General features: G+C 45.4%; 1 protein-coding gene across 1 annotated transcript in view; it reads left to right on the top strand.

Annotated features, from left to right (window-relative positions):
* TPP2 (tripeptidyl peptidase 2) overlaps nucleotides 1-17,524 on the top strand; it is an 89,159-nt gene extending 71,635 nt beyond the window's left edge. The window contains 4 exon segments of the mRNA XM_040425252.1: nucleotides 3,206-3,336; nucleotides 7,149-7,356; nucleotides 8,294-8,413; nucleotides 16,569-17,524. Of these exon segments, the coding sequence (XP_040281186.1) occupies nucleotides 3,206-3,336; nucleotides 7,149-7,356; nucleotides 8,294-8,413; nucleotides 16,569-16,658 (549 nt within the window). The 3' untranslated portion in view covers nucleotides 16,659-17,524.
* Nucleotides 17,525-20,658: the final 3,134 nt, after the last annotated feature.

Below are 20,658 nucleotides of genomic sequence, written 5' to 3'. Positions count from 1 at the left end.
GCATTTTTTATGTTTGCATCGCACTAATTTTGAGCTAAAAAATCATTTTTACATTTGGTCTTTATAAAAAATTTGGAGCCCTTGTCTCTTTACAGGGCTGAGATTTTCTAGTAACATGATCAGAATTTTCACTGTCAGGCAGCTAGGCTGATGGGTTCCTTGTCTTTGACCTAAACACTCACTCATGATCAGTAGCTCCATTCTAATCTCATAGGTCTGTGCGACGCTATAAGCATTAGCAATGCGCCGCACAGACAGGAGCGACCGCCGGCCAAGGTGCACGTGAGTATAATGCTGCTCACTAACATACCATGGCAGCCAGGACTTCAGTACCGTGACTCCTGGCTGCCATGGTAACCGATCGGAGCCCCAGCATTACACTGCTGGGACTCCGATCGGAACTGCCCATTGCCACCAATGCAGAGACTGAAGAACATTCCCGGCACCCGACCTCTGACAGGACGCTGTGATCCGCGCGATTAACCTTTCAACTGAGGGGTTAATTGCGGCGAATCGCAGCGTGCAATCCCGCTTCAACAACAAGGTCGAGGACTTCGTTGCGCGGTCCAGGGACTCCATGGCCCTGGCGTGCGACGCGCTGGTGATTCCGTGGAGTCAGTTCACGTTTCCTTATGTGTTCCCGCCTCTTCCTCTGATTCCGCGTCTCCTCCGGAAGAACGGGTCCGAAGGACTGCCTGTCATACTAGTGGCCCCCGATTGGCACACATGTGGCACGCGTCTCTAGTCTCCCTTCTCGCTGACTAACCCTGGCGTCTTCCTCTTCGGGAGAACCTCCTCTCGCAAGGGCCGATCTCCCACACGAATTTAGGGTTGCTACATTTAACAGCATGGCTGTTGAAGGCGCCGTGCTCAAGACTCGTGGTTTCTCAGCCATCGTCTTCCCTGATCTACCATAGGACCTGGAGCGGCATTAGCTGACTCCCGTTCGGCTCTCTTTGCCGCGACTTTTGTCTTTCCTGCAATCGGGCATGGACTTTGTGCTGGCTCTCAGCTCTCTCAAAGGGCAGGTTTCATCTCTCTCCATTCTTTTTCAGCGGAATTTGGCTTCACTTTTGGCAGTTCAGACTTTTTTCTAGGGGGTGGCGCATGCGGCTCCCCCTTTCCGTCCTCCGTTGGATCCTTGGGATCTTAATATAGTACTTAACGCTCTCCAGTCTTCTCCGTTTGAGCATTTGCAGCAGGTGTCTCTTCGCTTCCTGTCTTACAAGGTGGCGTTTTTGGTGGCAATTACTTCCATCTGTAGGGTGTTGGAACTTGCGGCTCTTTCTTGACGGTCGCCTTTTCTGATCCTCCATCAGGATAAGGTGGTCCTTCGCCCTGTTCAGTTCTTCCTGCCGAAGGTGGTGTCGGAATTCCATCTAAATAGGATTATTCTCCCTTCATTTTGTCCGGATCCATCTCCTCCTAGGGAGCAGTCGCTCCACACTCTGGATTTGGTACGAGCCGTTCGAGTCTGTCTGTCCCAGACGTCATCCTTCCAGCGGACTGATTACGTATTCGTGACTCTAGAGGGGCCGAGACGAGGGCTGGCGGCGTCGAAGTCTTCCATTTCCCGATGGATTCATTTGGCCATTGGGGAAGCGTACTGCGTTAAATTCTGGGCTCCACCCTTCCGGGTGACTGCTCATTCGGCTTAGACAGTGGGGGCCTCTTGGGCGGTGCGTCACGGGGCTTTGGCCCTTCAGGTATGCAAGGTGGCTACCTGGTTGTCTTTGCACACTTTTTCCAAGTTTTTCATGGTGCACACCTTTTTCTTCTTCTGACGCTTCTCTGGGGCGTAGAGTTTTGAACGGAAGAGAAACAGATTTTACGGCAAGTACAAAAATCTAGTTTTCATTTTTTAAAGGAGCGCTGAAAGGTGGAATCTGATTAGTAGCTGTGGACAAATAAGCCACTTTTCTTTTACACCAGTTTGATGGTTCTCCCCTCCCCCCCCCCCCTCCTCCCCCAAAGTAGAATTTTCTGGTTTAAAGAGCGTCTGTCAGCATGATCTACCTTACTAAACTAGGGTTGATTATGTAGCTTGCTTCGATGTGGAGAAATGATCACTTTTATCCTTAAGCAAATCATCAGTTGGAGCACCATGGCGTGGGCTTGTAGCACATGCACTGCTGAACTTATGCCACTAGTATTCATACCCGACCTTCAGCTTTTACTGACAGAGCTAATAGCCCTGTGTAATAGTGTCTGCCGCTGTGACTCATCAGTGGTGGTCTAGTGCTATATATGCTATATGGAGTTACTGGTAGCAGTGGAGCGAGCACTCTGCAGGAAGGAGAGAATGCTTACCTTTCCATCCTGCCAGCTGCAGCGTTCCTCTGCTGTGTGTCATGCTGCTGGCACCTCAACTTTCAGCTGGGCTGACACGCCGGCGGCATCACCTACAGCAGAGTAGCGCTGCAGCTGGCAGGATGAAAAGGTGACAAAGACTTTAAATAAGAAGCGTTATATTTGGAGAAATTTTGCATTCCAGCATAAAAACCTCATCCCATCTCTGAAACAGGAAGGTGGTAGTATCATGGTTTGGGGCGTGTTTTGCTGCATCTGGGCCAGGACGATGTGCCATCATTGATGGAACAATCAATTCGGGCTTCTACCAGCAAATTCTAAAGGAAAATGTCAGGACATCGGTCTATGAGCTGAATCACAAGAGAACTTGGGTCATGCAGCAAGACAACAACCCTAAGCACGCAAGTTGGTCTTCCAAGAATAGTTAAAGAAGAAAAAAGTGAAAGTTTTGGAATGGTCACGTCAAAGTCCTGACCTTAATCCAATAGAAATGTTGTGGAAGGACCAGAAACTAGGAGTTCATGGTACGAAATCTACCCACATAACAGAGTTGAAGCTGTTTTGTACAGAGGAATGGGCTAAAATTCCTCCAAGTCTAATATTTTGACTCATTTGACTTGGTTATCTTTATATAATGCTAGGACATGTGTGAAAATGTGATGTAGTTTTTGGACAAATTTATGCCGAAAAATACCTTTCAAGCACCACTAAGTAGTTATCGAATACTGGCGCTAAGTGTTACTGCATATTTTCTGCATGAGAATGTTGTATGCCAGTCTGTATCTTATAACGTAGTAGTTTGGAAGTGGCTTCTTATGGGTTCACGTATAAGAATTTTAACTTAATTTTAATTAAATTTTTTAATATGTTCTAAGTTTTGTTTGTTTAATTTCAGGAGCGCATCAAACTTATCAATGAAATCATTTCCGCTGCTACTGATGTAATCTCTAGAATTGACCAGACTTCTCTAGCCTTTTTCTTTGCCATGAAGACTGATCCACGACCAGATGCAGCCACTATAAAAAAGTACCTAACCAGTAAATATTTTGTTTTATTGACCTTTTGTGCTATCTGTACGCAAAAGACTATATTTGTAGCCCTAGTATTTTAATGTTTTTCTGCCCTGGGTGTTCAGAGTGTATGGAGAGTGTACTCTCACATGGCTCTTGGCCGTAGGCTCACATAGTTTTCTGGTGCTATTTTACCACAGCAGCCAGATGTGTAAATGGGAATTGGTGATTTCTGATTTCCAGACTTCTTTGCTAAATGCGGTGGATTTAAAGGCCTGTTAGCAAAAGCAGGATCTTAGAGGATCATTTATCAAACTGGTGTAAAGTAGAACTGGCTTAGTTACCCACAGCAACCAATCAGATTTCTCCTTTCATTTTCCAAAGGAGCTGTCAAAAATGACCCCCACCGATCTGATACTGATGAACAATCCTGACGATAGGTCATCAATATCAAACATCCGGAAAGCCATTTTAAAGGGAATCTATCAGCACAAATCCCCTTTAATGTCCAGTAAACTGTGAATAGCATTGGGGAAGCATAATCGGAATGTAAGTTTTATCTTAATACTCACCCTCGTTCCTCCACTGTGCATCAACTCCTCTTTGAGTCCCCTTCCTTCTGTGCGTGTGCAAGGCAGTCCTCGCAGTGTATTACACTGTCTGTTTGCGGACGTCCAGCAGGGGAACAGGAGTGAGCATTAAGAAAAGCTTCCTTAACACTATTCACGGAATACTGTAGTCTATAGGGGATTTCTGTATGGAGAGATTTCCTTTAATCCTTTCTTTGCATAGAACTGTAAAGCAGTCATTTAACCTGTTGCCTTTTTCATTGCTGACATTATTTTCACACATTTATTATTTCATTTTCACACATTATTTAAAGAGTCTTGTTCACTTTAGGGCCCTTTTTATGCTGCACAGTATTCTTTTGGCTTTGACATGTGTATGATATGATATTCACCCATGCGTGCAACGTTTTCGGTCCACTTGCTTGGACCATTTTCAAGCAATACATCTCAGTACAAAGTGCATATTTATAGGGTCACAACATATTTGCATAAATAAGTATCAATCAAATATACATAGTAAAATATCTTAAAGAGCAGTGTATACATACAAAAAGCATAGTGCTGTATAATAAATACCATTGTGCACATAGACAAATAAAAGGAAATTGTCCATATACTTCAGTATTGGAAAAACACCAACATATTTCATAAGTGGTAATTAATAGTGATTAATCTTCACCTGTGTATTAAAAAAAAGGGGATGGAGTCGGGCGCGCTCAGCTGTCAGTGAACTTCGCATGATGGACTTGAAACTGAAGGATACAGCGTTCCGGATGTCAAACTGCGCATGACAGTGATGTCACTCGGAGCAATCACGTGACCGATCACATGATCAGTCACATGAGCGGAGAGTCAGGTAAAGGTAAACCAAGTGGTAACAGTAAAAAGCCAACCTGAATAAAGGACAATTCACCCTAAGGTAATATAGCAGAGGATGTGCTGTCTTTCAACGCACCCTCCTCCAGTACATGTAGAGACGAGCGTCAGCTGCTCTCGGCATGCATCGCCCACACATTGGCTAACCTATAACAGGCAATAGTGTCCTAGGTGGCCGTAGTAAATATAATAAAGATGAGCCCATCCTTAACAGCCGGTTCAGACCTGAGCGTTTTACAGCGCGTTCCTACGCACTGTAAAACGCTCAACAAGGAGAAACCAATGCTTCCCTATCGGCATGGTTCTCACCTGGGCGTTTTACAGCGCGTACGATCGCGCTGTAAAAACGCCCGACGCCCCAAGAAGTTCAGGAGCTTCTTTGGGGCGTAGTGTCGCGCGTTCCCGTATATAGACTTCCGGGAACGCGTGACTATGGGCGTTGCTTGTTGCCGGAGCCGCGTCTGTAAACGCGCAATACAATCGCGCATACAGAGCGCTCCTTCGGTACGCTCAGGTCTGAACCCAGCGTGAAGCGCAGTATGTGGCGAGACCCAACAGACAGATGCCTCAATATAACAGACTTCGTTGCTAGTATTCAAGAGATCATCCAACCAACTGGTGAGCTAGACCTCTCCATCCAATGGTCCTAAAGTAGTGAAAGTTAAAAAATATATTATTACTAAAAAAAATATTAAAAGAAGAACTGTTTTTTCAATACATCGGCTGACAAAGACCAGGTGGGCAATGGATCATATAAATAACCAGGGTTTGTATTCAACATTTAACCCCCCTGGTTTAACTGTTTGTAGTTTGAATAGCCTCTCGGATTTGCGTTTCTTTAACATTTTAATAGTTACCTCCCGTGCGTGGTAATGGGACATGGTCAAGAATCCTAAATTTAAGATCACTCTCACATGTCCCTTATCTACAAAATGATGGGAAACCGGTAAATCTTTTTGTTTTTTTTTTCCTTATAGAATATCGGTGTTGGTTTATCCGGGTTTTCAGGTCACATGTAGTTTCGCCCACATAAAGCAAATTGCATGGGCACCACAAAGCATAAATGACGTAACATGAATCACAGGTCGAATAAAACTTCAATGCATAGGAAATCCCGCTACTTGGATGTATAAATTCCTTCCCCTTCACCATGTATTTGCAGTTTACACAGTGAAGGCACGGGTAACTACCACATTTTTTAGGGGCCCAGTATGATTGTTGAACATTTTTGTGTGAACCAATATCGTTTTTCACCAACTTATCCTTTAAGTTACGCTCCCTTCTATATGACATTAAAGTTTTGTTTTTTTTTAAATTCTATAATGTTTTTGTGCCCACTATTTAGAATGGGCTAATGTTTGTTAATAATTCTATTTTATATGAGGGCTAGCTTCACAAAAAGTTGGATGGATGATCTCTTGGATACTAGCGACGAAGTCTGTTATATTGAGGCATCTGTCTGATGGGTCTCGCCACATACTGTGCTTTAAGGATGGTCTCATCTTTATTATATTTACTATGGCCACCTAGGACACTATTGCCTGTTATAGGTTAGCCAATGTGTGGGCGATGCATGCCGAGAGCAGCTGACGCTCGTCTCTACATGGTTTTTACCTACATGTACTGGAGGGTGCGTCGAAAGACAGAACATCCTCTGCTATATTACCTTAGGGTGAATTGTCCTTAATTTAGGTTGGCTTTCTACTGTTATTACTTGGTTTACCTTTACCTGACTCTCCACTCATGTGACTGATCATGTGATCGGTCACGTGATTGCTCCGAGTGACATCACTGTTATGCACAGTTCGACATCCGGAACGCTGTATCCTTGAGTTTCAAGTCAATCATGCGAAGTTCACTGACAGCTGAGCGCGCCGGACTCCATCCCTGGCCATCCCCTTTTTTTGAATACACAGGTGAAGATTAATCACTATTAATTGCCACTAATGAAATATGTTGGTGTTTTTTCCAATACTGAAGTATATGGACCATTTCCTTTTATTTGTCTATGTGCACAATGGTATTTATTATACAGCACTATGCTTTTTGTATGTATACACTGCTCTTTTTTTAAGATATTTTACTATGTATATTATTTTCACCTATTGGAAGTGCTGCGGTGTGTTTATTTTTATCGATTTATCACTTTGGTTAAGTGAGATACCGTTGGCACCCCTTGTTACTGATCATCCTACCAGGTGTGCTGCCCTGAACTTTTGTGTGTGTGTGTAATATATATATATAATTATGCACATGCTATTGGCCATGAAAATAAGAATTGCACATTCACTGATCTAGTTTTTTTAGATCTCCCCTGATATCTTTATTTACTGAGGATACATTTTTGAGTTCCAGCCTTTCGTTTATTATGCAATTTTTCCAGTGACATGGACAAGCAGAAAAATACCCTGATTGATGCCATGTGTAGAAAAGGCTGTGCCCTGGCAGATAAAGTGCTCCACCTTGAGTCCAAGGAGGGTGCTGCTTCTTCTGATGGTGATGGAAGAGAAGATGATCATGAGGTTGCTTTGGAAGCCTTAAACGAAACTTACTGGGAAGTGACTAAATGGGCTGACGTATATGACTCCAAGGTAATGTTGGCGAATTCACCTCGTGGACAATTAGATTCTCTGTCACACTCATCGGGAAGCGGCAAATATGCTACAGTTTGGAGGGGCCACCTATTGGCTCCATGTTAGAGGTAATTAGAGATGAGCGAATTTCTTATTCTGAAATTCGTTCACACTTCGTTTGGCATTATGAATTTCGTTACCATGGACCATAACGCAATTCTATGACGGAATGCCTTTAGAGGCATTCCGTTATTCATTCCATCATAATTAAAGTCTATGGTCTGCAAAACAGATCGGTCCTGTTTCCGTTATGCAGGGGAGTCCTCCCTGGCATAACGGAAACATGACAGATTCCTTTTTTCGCTCATCTCTAGAGGTAATATAGAATTATTCTACTTGCATTACAATTTATTGCATTTACTAAACCTGTTTAGAGTGAGAGAGAAACTGTACACATACCTGAAATTTGAAAGTCAAATTATATTTAATAATAAACCTGGACTGAATGGGAATATGTATTTATCAAAGGCAAACAAACCCTAAAGAAAAGTCAGAATGTAATTTTATTTTTAGTAGTTGTAGTAGACCTTTTCTTCAATTCAGGCTTCCCCCTCCCTCACAACCTTGGAAGTGTTGTCCCACTATTACCCATCACCACTTCTGACATGTCTGATTTATTAAATGTGTATTTCCTTGGGTGGAGATTTTTTCTTATAACCCTGGGTTGTGCCGTCTGTTATACCTACTAGAAATGTATGACTAAATTTGACATCTGGGTGTGACCAGTTGGGAGGGAGCTGCCCAACCAGTAACACCCAGTTGTTAGTATATTCATATTGAGGATAGTATTTATGTGCTGGTCGTTTTGTTCCTTTGTCTTGGATGAAGAATGGCCATCTCTGTGCACTGTGCTTACGTAGAGCTAGAATAGTAGTTTTCCGTTTTCTCTCTGAAGGTGTTACCATTTGTCTATAAACATGCTTTGGCGAATAAATTATATGGACGAGGCATAAAATCGGCAACGAAGATTGCAGAGGAGAAGCCAACTAAAGAAAACTGGAAAAACTGTGTCCAGGTGAGTTAAATCTACATTTCCACAGCTTTTCTGTGCTGATTTTCTCAATATTTGAACCTTATAGGCAGGGGCAGGACTGGCTATACACCCTACAGGGAAATCTCCTGGTTGGCCAATGTCTAAGAGCTGGCCTTATGGCTGCAGGCCAGGTACAGAAGGATCAGATGCTCTCAGCATTAATTAATGCTAGGAGCATCTGGTACTTGTGCACCTGACCAGCATCCGTACCTTCCTTCCTGAATTCAACTGTATCACCATTCTTAGTATGGTGATGGGGCAGTATTTTATGCTGCGCTGTGGTATTTGGTTTTGCTGGGGCGGTATTTTGTGCTGCACTACAGTATTGCTGGTCCCTGCCCACTTGCGGCTTGTGTTGGCCCTGCCTACTTGTGTTGGCCCTGCCTACTTCTGTTGCCCCTTGTTCTGTCAATTTGGACTCGTCTACAACATGGGGCCACTTTTAGGTTTGTTTTTTTAAGGGTCACTTTAAGTTCCCAGTTCGCTCCTGTTTATAGGGCTGAGCCTCTACATCAGCTGCAGAGAAATGCCGAATGAATCCACTGTGCTAAATCAGGATATAAATAGAATAGTCATTACTATAGATTATTAGAAAGTCTTGACTTCTATAGTTATATCCCCATATGGCATTTTAATGTATATGTCCGTGAGGTGAGAGATTAGTCCCCCGGACTGACCAGTATCTTGTATTTGAAGTGAAACGGTCATTTCACTTTTTTAACCCCTTGACGATCAGCGCCCTACATATACGGAGGAAGTGGTCCCTCGCAAGCACAGCAGACACAATAGCCATCAGGTTTCTTATATTTTAAACAGCAGAGACCCGGGTCTAATGTGTTATGCCGATTGCAGACATTTAAACCCTCAGATGCTGTGCTCAATTGTGACTATGGCATCTGAGAGGTGAAAATCCAGGAGCACTGCCCAGAACAGCTTTCTCTTGCTGAGATTGGGGAAGCGGTTTCTTGGTATTGATAGGCTGGAGCCGGCTGGAGGCTCCGTTGCCTATCACAGGTATATTCCAATGTAGGCCTGGAGGTGGCAGGACTACAGTGGAAAATATTGCATTTTCTATTCATCAATGAATGAAGTTCCATTGCTAAATAGAAATGGCAATCTGATGATTGCATGTTGTTAAGCCCTTGAGGGCCTAAATAAGTAAAAAGAAAAAAATGACGTTTTTAAAAATATATAAAGATTCAATTCACCCATTTCCCCAGAATAAAAATAAACAATAACAAAAATAAATATCATAGCCATCATCACATCCTAAAATGTCTGAACTGTTAAAATACATATGTATTTATCCCGTAATGTGAATGTCATACCAGAAACAAACAAAAAATAGCCGATTTGCTGATTTTTTTATTTTTTTTTGTCACTTCACCTCTCAAAAATATTCAATAAAAAGTGATCAAAAAGTCTTACATGCTCCAAAATGGTATCAATAAAACGTACAAATCTCACTGCAAAAAAATATGGTGATGCAAAGAAAAAAAAAATTATATATATATTTCTCGCCCAGTTTCCTTGGGGGACACAGAAGACCTTGGGTATAGCTCATCTCCCTAGGAGGCGTGACACTAAGTGAAGACTGTTAAGCCCCTCCTCCACAGCTATACCCTCAGCCTGGAGAGAGAGACTGCCAGTTTTTGCTTAGTGTCCAAGGAGGCAAGACACTCCCTGCTCTGCAGGGCTGCTTTCTCCTTGTTTCAATTTTAGTTTTTTACTTTTTTATTTTATTTTTGTTCCAGATCATCAGGGATAACAGAGACGCACTAGACCTCTCTGTTCTCCCGGGGTTGAGCTGCGCCAGTGCCGGTCACCCGCACTGCTGCCTCCCCCACAGAAGGCAAGGTGGATCAGGGCAGCCTCGCTCCCCTACATCCCGCCAGCGCAAGGGTCGCCCGCACGCCAAGTCCCTCTCCCAGCGTCCTGCCACTACGGTGCCAGTAGCTGAAGGGGCGACCCTGCTGGAACGGACCGAGGGTGAAGACGACTATGGTGAGAGAGAGGCTTCTCCAGCCCTACGTCCCCCGTCCCCCCCCGGTCTCCTGCGTGCCTGACCCTATACTGGGCCTATGGACCCTTCTGCCCATGCTAGACCTAGGCTGGCTCCTGGGCTGTCGCAGGGCGACATTCTGCTCCCTCTCTCCTGGCCTCCAGGACATTGGCACCCTTCTCCCTACAAGAAGAATGCCTAGGGAGCTGCGGAGGTCCGCAGCTAGCTGCCCCTGATGGAGGGGTTATGCAGGCGTCCACCCTCACAGACCCGGTCTCAGGGTCCCCCTCCCTCTTACCGGCCACTACTTCAGGGCCAGAGGGCCCGCGCCTTGCTGCCACTGACCCTCCCTACTCTCACGGACACCGTTCCAGGGGAAAGGAGGTTGTAGCTGCCGGCCATATGGAGCGCTGTTCTAGGCAGGTGCCCGCTCCAGGGGTGAAATGGCTGCCGGGTGCAGGGTCCTCACTTCCGGACAGCTGGGTGGGCACCGTGGCCTGCAAAATGAGCGCTTCAACAGCCCCGGCCGACCGTCGGAACAAAACTTGTGTTCCACTTCAAGGCCGCGATCCCGCTCTATCCGGGTCCCCGGCTCGCGGGGTGGGCACCCGCGGCCGGTATGTGCCGCTCCGTAGGCCCGGCTGGTACTTTAAGTACTGTGCGGCCCCGGTCATCCGGGCGCCGCTAAAAATTTAGGCCCCGGCTCTTACGGCCCGCGGGGTGGGCACCCGCGGCCGGTATGTGCCGCTCCGTAGGCCGGCCGGTACTTTTAAATACTGTGCGGCCCCGGTCAGCCGGGCGCCGCTAAAAATTTAGGCCCCAGCTTCACGCTACTAGGCCGCAAATTCAGGCCTCTGTTGGAGGGGGCTGGAACTTCTCCAGGCGCGAATTCTTCCCGCCTGGAGGTTCCCCCGCCCCCAGAGGATCGCAGTGCCGCCCCCCAGGCCGGATCCCTGTTAACCCTTTGGGTACAGGCCGGCTTCCGATGAGCCTGTATGGGTGGATCTGTGCCCTGTAGGTGGCCCCCCCCTTTTATTTTATTTTTTTCTGCCTCAGTGAGGCTGTGTGTTAAAAAAAAAAAAAAAAAAAGAAAGTTTTTATTATATATATGACTTGTGGGCTGCGCAGGACGCTGCAGCCTCATCTCAGAGTGCTGCCTGTATACATGCCCCCCTTCCATAGGCGGCATGGTGTCGCGCTCCCCGGCTGCGGCGCTGCCAGGGTCTTTTTTCCCCTTCTAGGTGGTTTTCTTGCCCTTTCCGCGCTACGGCGCTGGTCAAGTGCATGCCTTTTCTGTAGGCAACATTCGTCACCCTCTCCAGTTATGGTGCCTGCCATGTGCAGGACCCCCCTCCTGGGCGGGATACTGCACTCTCCCTAACTGCGGGTTGGCCTTGTGCATGATCCCCCTTTCATTGGCGGCCTACTGCAGTTTCTCCGGATACAATGCTGGCCATGTGCACGACCCCCTTCCATAGGTGGAACACGGCACTCTCACTGGGTTCGCTGCTGGCCATGTGCGTGCCCCCCTTCCATAGGTGGAACACGGCACTCTCACTGGATTCGCTGCCTGCCATAGGCATGACTCCCTTCTGTGGACGGCATTCGGCACTCTCACTGGATTCACTGTCAGCCATGTGCATGACCACCTTACATAGGCGGTATGATGTACTCTCATTGGATTCACTGCCGGCCTTGGGTATGCCTCCTTCCCGGGTGGCGGCATACATACATTCTGTGGGCGGTGTACGCACTCTCACTGGATTCGCTGCCGGCCATGGGCATGCCTCCTTCGGTGGCATACACACTTTCTCACCGACTGCTCGCATTCTCCCTGGATGCGATGCTGGACATGTGCATGACCCCCCCCCCCCCCCCCCCCCCCCCTTCCTTTTCTGGGCGGCATACTACACTCTCACCAGATACGTTGCTGGCCTTGAGCATGGCCTCTAACATGGGTGGAACGCTTGCGCTTCCATTGGATACGGTGCTGGCCTTGTGCGTGACCACCCCTCATTCCATGGGTGGAATTTTGCACGCTCACAAGATTCAAGGCTGTCCTTGTATGTGCTGTACTGGACTTGCACATGTTTCCCCTTCATTGGCGGAGTAGTTACACTCTCACGAAATTTCGGGTTGGGTGAATTGTTGCACACTCACTTAATGCTAAGATAGCCCTGTGCATGCCCCCCTTTTTCACTAGGTGGACCTCCTGCGTTCCTGCTGGATACTGTGTGGCCATGTGCATGGCGCCTTTCTGGGCGAAGTATGGTATGCCCTACTTCTCTGACGTAGGTACGGCCTTGGGCATCACCCCCTTTTTGGGGCAGGCCTTTGCATTCTTGCCCACTGCAGTTTGCCAGGTACATTTCCCCCCTTTTTCGGGGCGGTCAGTTTGCGTTCCATCGCATACCATACTAGTCTTGTGCATAACTCCTTTCAGTTTGCACTCCCGTAGATACTGTGGCACTCTGTGGCTGGCCCTCTTCGCTGAGTATATATTTTTGCAGTGAGCGGACGTTCTTGTGCGTTGTTTCCTTCTCGTCCCGTAGGTGGGTTGGCCTTCTCACTGCTTACGGGGCTACTCGTACGTATGCCTCCTTTCCTCCTGCGACATACTTTTTCTCTTGGGATACGATGATTGCCGCAAGCCTTGCACTATTCTCTAAGGAGATCATTCTGTCCATCTGTGTAAGCCTAAGGTGTTGTCCAATAAACAACAAATGAATACCTTATATTTAAGTAGACGGGCTCTACTGTTCGCTACTGCACAGAGCTGGGTGGTACTCATTCATTTCGTTGGCCCATTTGTTCTTCCGCGGCATTGTTTCCCTGTGCTAGTGGTCACATGGTCGAGAGCGCTGTCTGCAGCGCCCTTCGCATTTTATGTTGGCTCTGGCGGGACTACGGTCCCCTCGCCTAATACCATTTCCTCCTCTTCGGGTGCAGTGTGGTATGATTCTTTCCGGATTGGCGCCCTCGGTGCTTCAGTCTGATCTGCTACCAGGTTCGGGCCGCTATTCTTGGGAAGGTCACCCAACTTCTCTTGGGTGCTCGCTTATACAGGTCTGGGGGACCTCCACCTTGGGTTCTTCAGGGTATTCGCCTTCTGCGAGGCGGTGAACCGGGCGTCTCTGTGTAGCGGTGTTCTGCTTTTGAGCTGTCCTATGGCCTCTCTGTTGCCCACTCCCCCTTTCGGTTGGAGGGTGTTATACCGGCCTCTGTCTCGCCTGCCTTTTCTCGCCGGCTCTGTTTGGCTCCCACTCGGTACAGATCATTCCGATGTGGCGTCTGTTCCGGCCACGCTTCAGAGGCTGTTCCTTCACTGCCCTTCCCTCTGGGGAAAGCATGGTTGTTCATGTGGATGGTTCTGGTGTTCCTTTTGAGTCTCCCTTGTCCACACTGGCTGTACTAGCTGTGTGCCTAGTTACCGGGTCTACCGTTTTCTGTCCTCCCGCTGGGTGCAGATTGCGTTTTTTCCATTTTAGGCAATGTTTCTGCTTTGGATTCACCTTCTCGGTAACTTGGGAGGACTACCATTTGGTCAGGATTGTCTTTTAAATCTCCCACACCGGAACTGTAGTCCGTCTTCCTGTGGTGGCTATATTGGCTTCGGCTTTAGCCTGTCTTGTCCTGGCGGTTGCTGGGCGGACCCTTCGGTTCCTGTCCGTTTGTCCTTCTGCTTCCCCACTCTGGGGGGATACGGGACAACCTTGCTCGGGGGCCGACGGGACCAGTTCTACCGACTGTTCTACCCGTGTTACGGGTCTGCGCCTGATCATTGGGTTTTCACCCGCTTGCCCAGGCAACTCTAGTGGGCTCGCTAGTGTTCGCTTCTAGCCGAGTTTTTCGTCCAGGATCTGTGGTAGGACTTAGGGTTTTACCTGGGGTTCTGTGGGAAGCTGGGCGTTCCCCCACTCTGCCTTTCTCCATGGTTCTGTCTTTCTCCAGTCCGGCCTGGACCTGGGGCTGGGACTCTGTTGCTTGAAGTATCAAGTGTCATTCCTGTCCTTCCTCTTTCAGCGTTCCCAGGCCCTCTGGGCCTGTCAGGAACTTCTTCCATGGAGCGGCTCTTGGGTTCCTTTGTACTGTCCTCCGGTACCGTCCTGGGAACTACATACTAGGCTCTTGGCGCTCCAATTTTTCCTTGGAGCCGTTACAGAAGTTCCCTCTACTAACAGTTGGGTTTCTGTAGCCATCGTGTCTCTGATGGGTGCCTGAGTGGCGGCCCTTCTTGTTCCGAGCCTTCTGTCTTCCCCCAGGACAGGGCTGTTCTCCATTCCGTCTCTTCCTTCCTTCTGAAGATGGTGTTTGTCTTTCATTTCATTGAGGCAGTCGTCCTCCCCTTCCCACCCCAGGGAACGTTGGAGATCTCCGACTCTTGTCGACATTCGGTCTCTTGTGTTCCCAGGAGGTCCGTGCAAAGGGTTGACGGCCTCCAGGGTGGCTTTCCTCCGCTTTCTCAGAGTGGCTCTTGTTGTGGTTGCCGCACCAAGGGCAGGGTTCTGCTTTTGGTGTCACCATTCATTTGGCCAGAGTTGTCGGTTTTTTCCTGGGCCGGTGGCATTAGGCTTCGGCCATGCATTTGTGCAAGGCGGTCACTGGTCTTCCTTGCACACCTTACCGAGTTCTACAGGGTGCATACTCGGGCTTCGGCGTATGCTGTTTCGGGCCGCCTGGTCTGCAGGCGGCGGGTTTTTTGATGCCTTCGGGTGCTTCGCCTTGGTGCTGTGGTCCCTCCCCCTTTGGACTGCTTTTGAACGTCCCAAGGTCTTCTGTGTCCCCCAAGGAAACTGGGCGAGAAAACGAGATTTTTGTATAACTTACCAGTAAAATCTCTTTCTCGCTCTTTCCTTGGGGGACACAGCACCCACCCATTCTTTGTTCTTCTCTGACTGTTTCCGAGTTTGTTTACCCTTTGGGTAGTTGGCTTGTTGGTTCCAATTTTTGGACTTTGCCTTTTCTCACTACTTGGACACGCAACTGGCAGTCTCTCTCTCCAGGCTGAGGGTATAGCTGTGGAGGAGGGGCTTAACAGTCTTCACTTAGTGTCACGCCTCCTAGGGAGATGAGCTATACCCAAGGTCTTCTGTGTCCCCCAAGGAAAGAGCGAGAAAGAGATTTTACTGGTAAGTTATACAAAAATCTCGTTTTTTTTGTATTAAAACACAAGAAAAACTATGCAAATGCGGTATCGCTGTAACCGTATTTGCCTAGAGAATAAACATAGCAGGTCAGTTTTACAGCATACGGTATGCTGTAAAAACAAAACCCATAAAACTATTGGCACAATTAGTTTTTTTCCAATTCCACTCTATTTGGATTTTTTTTTTCCCCAGCTTCCAACTACATTGTATACAATAGTAAGTGGTGCCATTAAAAAAAAATTACATCTTGACCCACAAATATATCGGTATGTAGGAACAGTCATGTTTTGTAATAAGCTTTATTAGGGAAATGTACAATTTCACTAGAAAAAGTGTCCCCTTAGAACCCCCCTCTTTCTGTGTGGTGCTAAGGAGAATCAGCCAGACCACTACCTGTAGGAAGCATGGCTAGGCTTCAGACACTCGCATTGCTCCAGACACTGCCGCATTTTGTCTTTGGTAAAATAAAGCCTAATTTTACCAAGTTCCCTGTCTATCTGTCAGCGCCGATTGCTGCACCACTGTTCTCCCCTAAGTAATCATGTAAGCGCTGGGCAGGTAATGGCGCTGCAGCGATACCAATGGACACGTCTGGCGCTTGCGCAGATACAGGGGATTTGGCTGTCTGTATATGTGCTTATGCCAGTTTAGCATGGAAGGCACCCAGGAGCAGCGGTCACCGCAGTCTTGTAGCCCATGGATGGTGAGTATATTTACTTTGCTGACATTGGGGCAGCCGGGGGCCTCCATTAGGACAGCTGGCCAACAGTGTACAGCATTATGTATATGGCACTTTGATACATTATTTCTTAATACATTTTTATAAAAGAGGTTGCCCGATTTCCAATATAAAGTATGTATGCCCAAACGTGTACGATTCATGAGCAAATTGTAGCCATTCACCCTAATTTTACCATTAAGGATGCACTGAAGCCAGAAATCCTTCATCTTTCTCTTACATGCCATGTTTCTTTTCATTTTTCCGCAGCTGATGAAGTTGCTTGGATGGACCCATTGTGCATCTTTCACAGAAAACTGGATCCCAGTCATGTATCCTCCAGATTACAGTATTTTCTAAAATCCCACTGACAACTAAAACTGTTTTCTACAAGTCTTAGAACTGGGGATATTTAGAGCTGTGTATGATTTTTAGGTTGTTTTTTTTCTAACGCATGTTATTTGTTAATGTAAGACATCTGTTAATCTGTGTATTTATCTGCCAATTCACCTTTGTGCTTCATAGTGTGAGGTATTTGGATGGGTATGATTTTTGCATGCCTAGTTGGGTATTTTAAACAGAAGAGCAGGATTTTACAGCTGGCATATTTTAACATTTTATGTTTAGGTTATCAATGCCTTAATCATCTAGAATAAGTCAGTTTATTTATTGGTTACAGAAGATTACATCCCATCAGCTACTTACTGTGAAGGTCGCCATTTTTGCTGCCAAATCAGAATTTGCGAGAATTCAGCCATTAAATTTAGCTCGTAAAGGCGCAGCATATGGATTTGTCGCCACTGTAAGCAACTGATGGCATTTATCATAGTACAGTTTACACTTCCAACAAGTGAACAGGTTTTCTTTTAAGATCGACGAATTTTATACAAAAGGGACAATCAAATTAGATTTTTGAACACAATGGAAATTTTTTGTCCTTCCATGTTTGAGTAGTTCTGCTTTTACAAGTCTTTTTTGCATTTACACAATTATGTATGAAAAGAGATTGCTTAACATGTGTAGCCATCAGAGAAGTTTATTCAAGCAATAGTGTGGAAGGCATTGAATGCTCTTTATTCAGGTACACTGTAAAGCTATACATATGTTTATCAACAGAAATATGTAAAATAAAGCCGAAGCCACCATGCACACAACAAAATGTAACAAATTCCAGTATCTAGTTGTTGTTTTTTTTTTTATTTACATGAATTATAAAATTATCATGGAATCTCTGTTCCTGTGTATTTTTTCTCAAATAACCTGTTAAACATATTGGCACTAATAAGCATGTCTACAAAGTAATGAGAATTTATTAAAACTAAAGCAACGGAAAGTTGCCCTTATCAACCTGTCATCCACATTCTCTCCCTTTCCCCTGGTTGAACTTCATGGCTATAGGCTTTTTTTTCAACCGTACTATATGACCACTCATATTCCAGGCCGACCCTTTGGAAAATGTAAGCCGCACCTATGAGAGCAGTGTAAGCTCTGGGTAACTCCTCTACTTTTTCCTTTACATACTACCCCAAGGTTGTTCGTTCTTTTTTCTTTTTTTTTTTTCATGTCTCGTCTGTATATTTATGGCTGCAGATATTTTTAACTCAGAAATAGGCAAGTGAAAGTTTGTTTTTTTCACTCAAGATAGACGTTGAAAAAAATGTGAGTACCACTTTACATAGTTGGTTCAGCCATCTAAATCTCCCCAATTTTGAAAAGGTACATTATAAAGTAAGACATGGCAGTTATCATGGAAAAGAGAAATTCTTGGCACTTTCAAGGTACACACATTTCCAACCAGTCGATGCGCCTGAGCACCATGTCCAAATTGAGTTTCCATGGCCACATTGTCACCCAAGCCCTATTCGTCAGATGAAGTAGCGTAAAGTACACTAACCTGGAGAACGCCAGGAAAAGACTACATGAAATGCATGATGCTGCCATTTATAAAGTTTTATGGATGAGAAACAACTTCCCGATACCTTCTTTTCCTTCAATGGTTTGTGTTTGTATCTTAATTCCACTTATAAATTCTAAAAGCTACACCAAGGTCATGCAGTGACATAGTAGACAAATTGTCCACCATGGTGAATATTTTACATCCACAAATACAGTGGCAGATTTGCTAAGGTTAATTGACTGTATCAGTATAGGTGGATGTGGCAAACGCTGCTTTTTATGGAATTGATCTTTCTGAATAAAAAGTCCACACACCACCCATTGAAGTCTATGAAGCAGGGGGCAAATAGCTAAGGCACAGGGAGAGAGAGACCAGCTGCAGCTACTACTAGGTGATTTATCTCAACCCAGAGCTGTATTCTCAGGTGAAATATTATCCAGCTCCCGGGTGAGATAAATCACTTACTAGATGCTACAGCCGCATCTCTTCTTTCTCTGATCTCTGTCAATTTAGAGACACTGGTGGGGGTATAAGTGCAGAAACGGGCACTTTATCAAACTTGCGAAACATACCATTTTCACATATACTTCAGAATTATGAAAAATGATAATGTTATGCTTTAAATGCCAGTTCATCTATTCTTAATTAATAGTTCCAAAAGCATTTTCCACTTGGGGATTTCTCCATCTCTATCTCCATTTACTTTTTTTTCTGTTGGTTTTACTGAAAACATTTCATGTATTGGACTGACTATTGTCACATTGACCTTATCACCTAATGAGCAGGCAGATTGATAGCCGGCAGTTGTATCATTTGAGTTATTACAATAACAGCCTGTTATCTCTTTGGATACTTTGCCATCCTCTCTCCTATTTATATACAACAGTTCCCTCAGGCTGGAAGCTTTTGAGTTCTGGCAAGAAGCCTCACTAGCTGATTAAAGCTAATGTGTATGAGAGCAATTTAATGGACCTTCTCCGTTTTATGTACAAAGATGGGCATTTCTTTTAAATAAGAATGTAGTAGACTGAGATTTTACTTAAATATACTACAATCTTTACATTTTCAAATCTTAAGTACATTGCTAAGAAACTTTATTTCTAAGTATCAGGGGCATAGTGCAAATTTTTTTGATCCGTTATTAATAAGATCAGTGACTATCCTTTTGTCAATATAGTAATTTGAAAAATGTAAGGACCCCTTATGTAAAGCTTATTTTGAAAATATGTAAACCACAAATATTTGATAGAGGTGAAAAACAAATCAGCATGAAATTAGTTTCTGATACAAATGACAAAAACAGGTTTAAGGGCTCAAGCACACGAACGTGTTTTGCGGACCGTATGTGGAACAATTCACTTCAATGGGGCCACAAAAACAAAGGAAGGTACTCTGTGTGCATTCTGTTCTTCAAAAAAGTAGTGCATGTCCTATTATTGTCCGCAAATCACGGTCCAAGGCCCCATTCAAGTCAACCGGGTCTGCAAAAAAATACCGAACACGTCTGTATGTCATCTGTATTTTGCGGATCCATACTGTAGAAATGCTATGCCCAGCCCATATTGCTCATGTCTTTGGTGATAAGTTACTGTTTCTGATCCACAAGAAACGGATCGCATATGGATATATTTTGTGGCATAATGGAACGAAAGAGGACTTAAATCGGGGGGGGGGGGGGGGGGACTCAGATACAGAATAACGGATCTGTGAAAAACGGAATGCAAAACAATAACTGTCGTGTGCATGAGCCCTAAAGGGGATCTTGGAGGAACCTGTCCTGTTTTAACCTTAGCTGTATTATTGGTTGGTTGTTTGAAGTCTGTGGTGTCACTATGGAAGATAATCTGCACGTATAGAGGATTTCAAACAATGGCCTTTTGGGCAAGGGTACCCCAGTACAGCTGAAGCAGAACTCAAGTTTCTGAAAGAGCTCTCTTGAGACCCTCATAGATGTCACATAAGCTACAGTTAACTGATTCTACTACTGGCATCAAAATATATAAGATTACCAGTAGAAAGATGCAGCACAAACTACAGATTCTTGGGAGGTGAAACCTTTGCAGTCCAGAAAGAACATCAAGGCGAGATTAAAGTTTGGTCATGAATATGTAAGCAAACATCTAGAAATCGAAAATGTGCTCTAGACACAGGGAAAGCTAGTTGTTACCAAACATGTCTTCGGGTGATGTGGCAGACAGCATTTCATGAGTAAAACCTGATACCAACTGTAATGTAAGATGGTAGAAATATTAGGGTATGTTCACATGCGGTTGAGATGCCACCACGCTGCATTTGAGTACTGTGCACCCGTGAGGGCCGTAGCCGGCTCTAATTAAACTAATGAAGAGCGCACTGGCTGCGTGGTCATTAACCATGCAGACTGACTAAACAGTGTGGTCTTCATTAGTTTAATTAGTACCCGCTGCAATCATGCCTTGTGGTTGTACCCTTATGGTTTGGGGT

The sequence above is a fragment of the Bufo bufo genome, chromosome 3 (assembly GCF_905171765.1).
Source record: "Bufo bufo chromosome 3, aBufBuf1.1, whole genome shotgun sequence".
NCBI classification, from domain to species: Eukaryota; Metazoa; Chordata; class Amphibia; order Anura; family Bufonidae; genus Bufo; species Bufo bufo.
The sequence above is the reverse complement of the archived record's forward strand: the minus strand, read 5'-3'. Positions and strand labels throughout refer to the sequence as shown.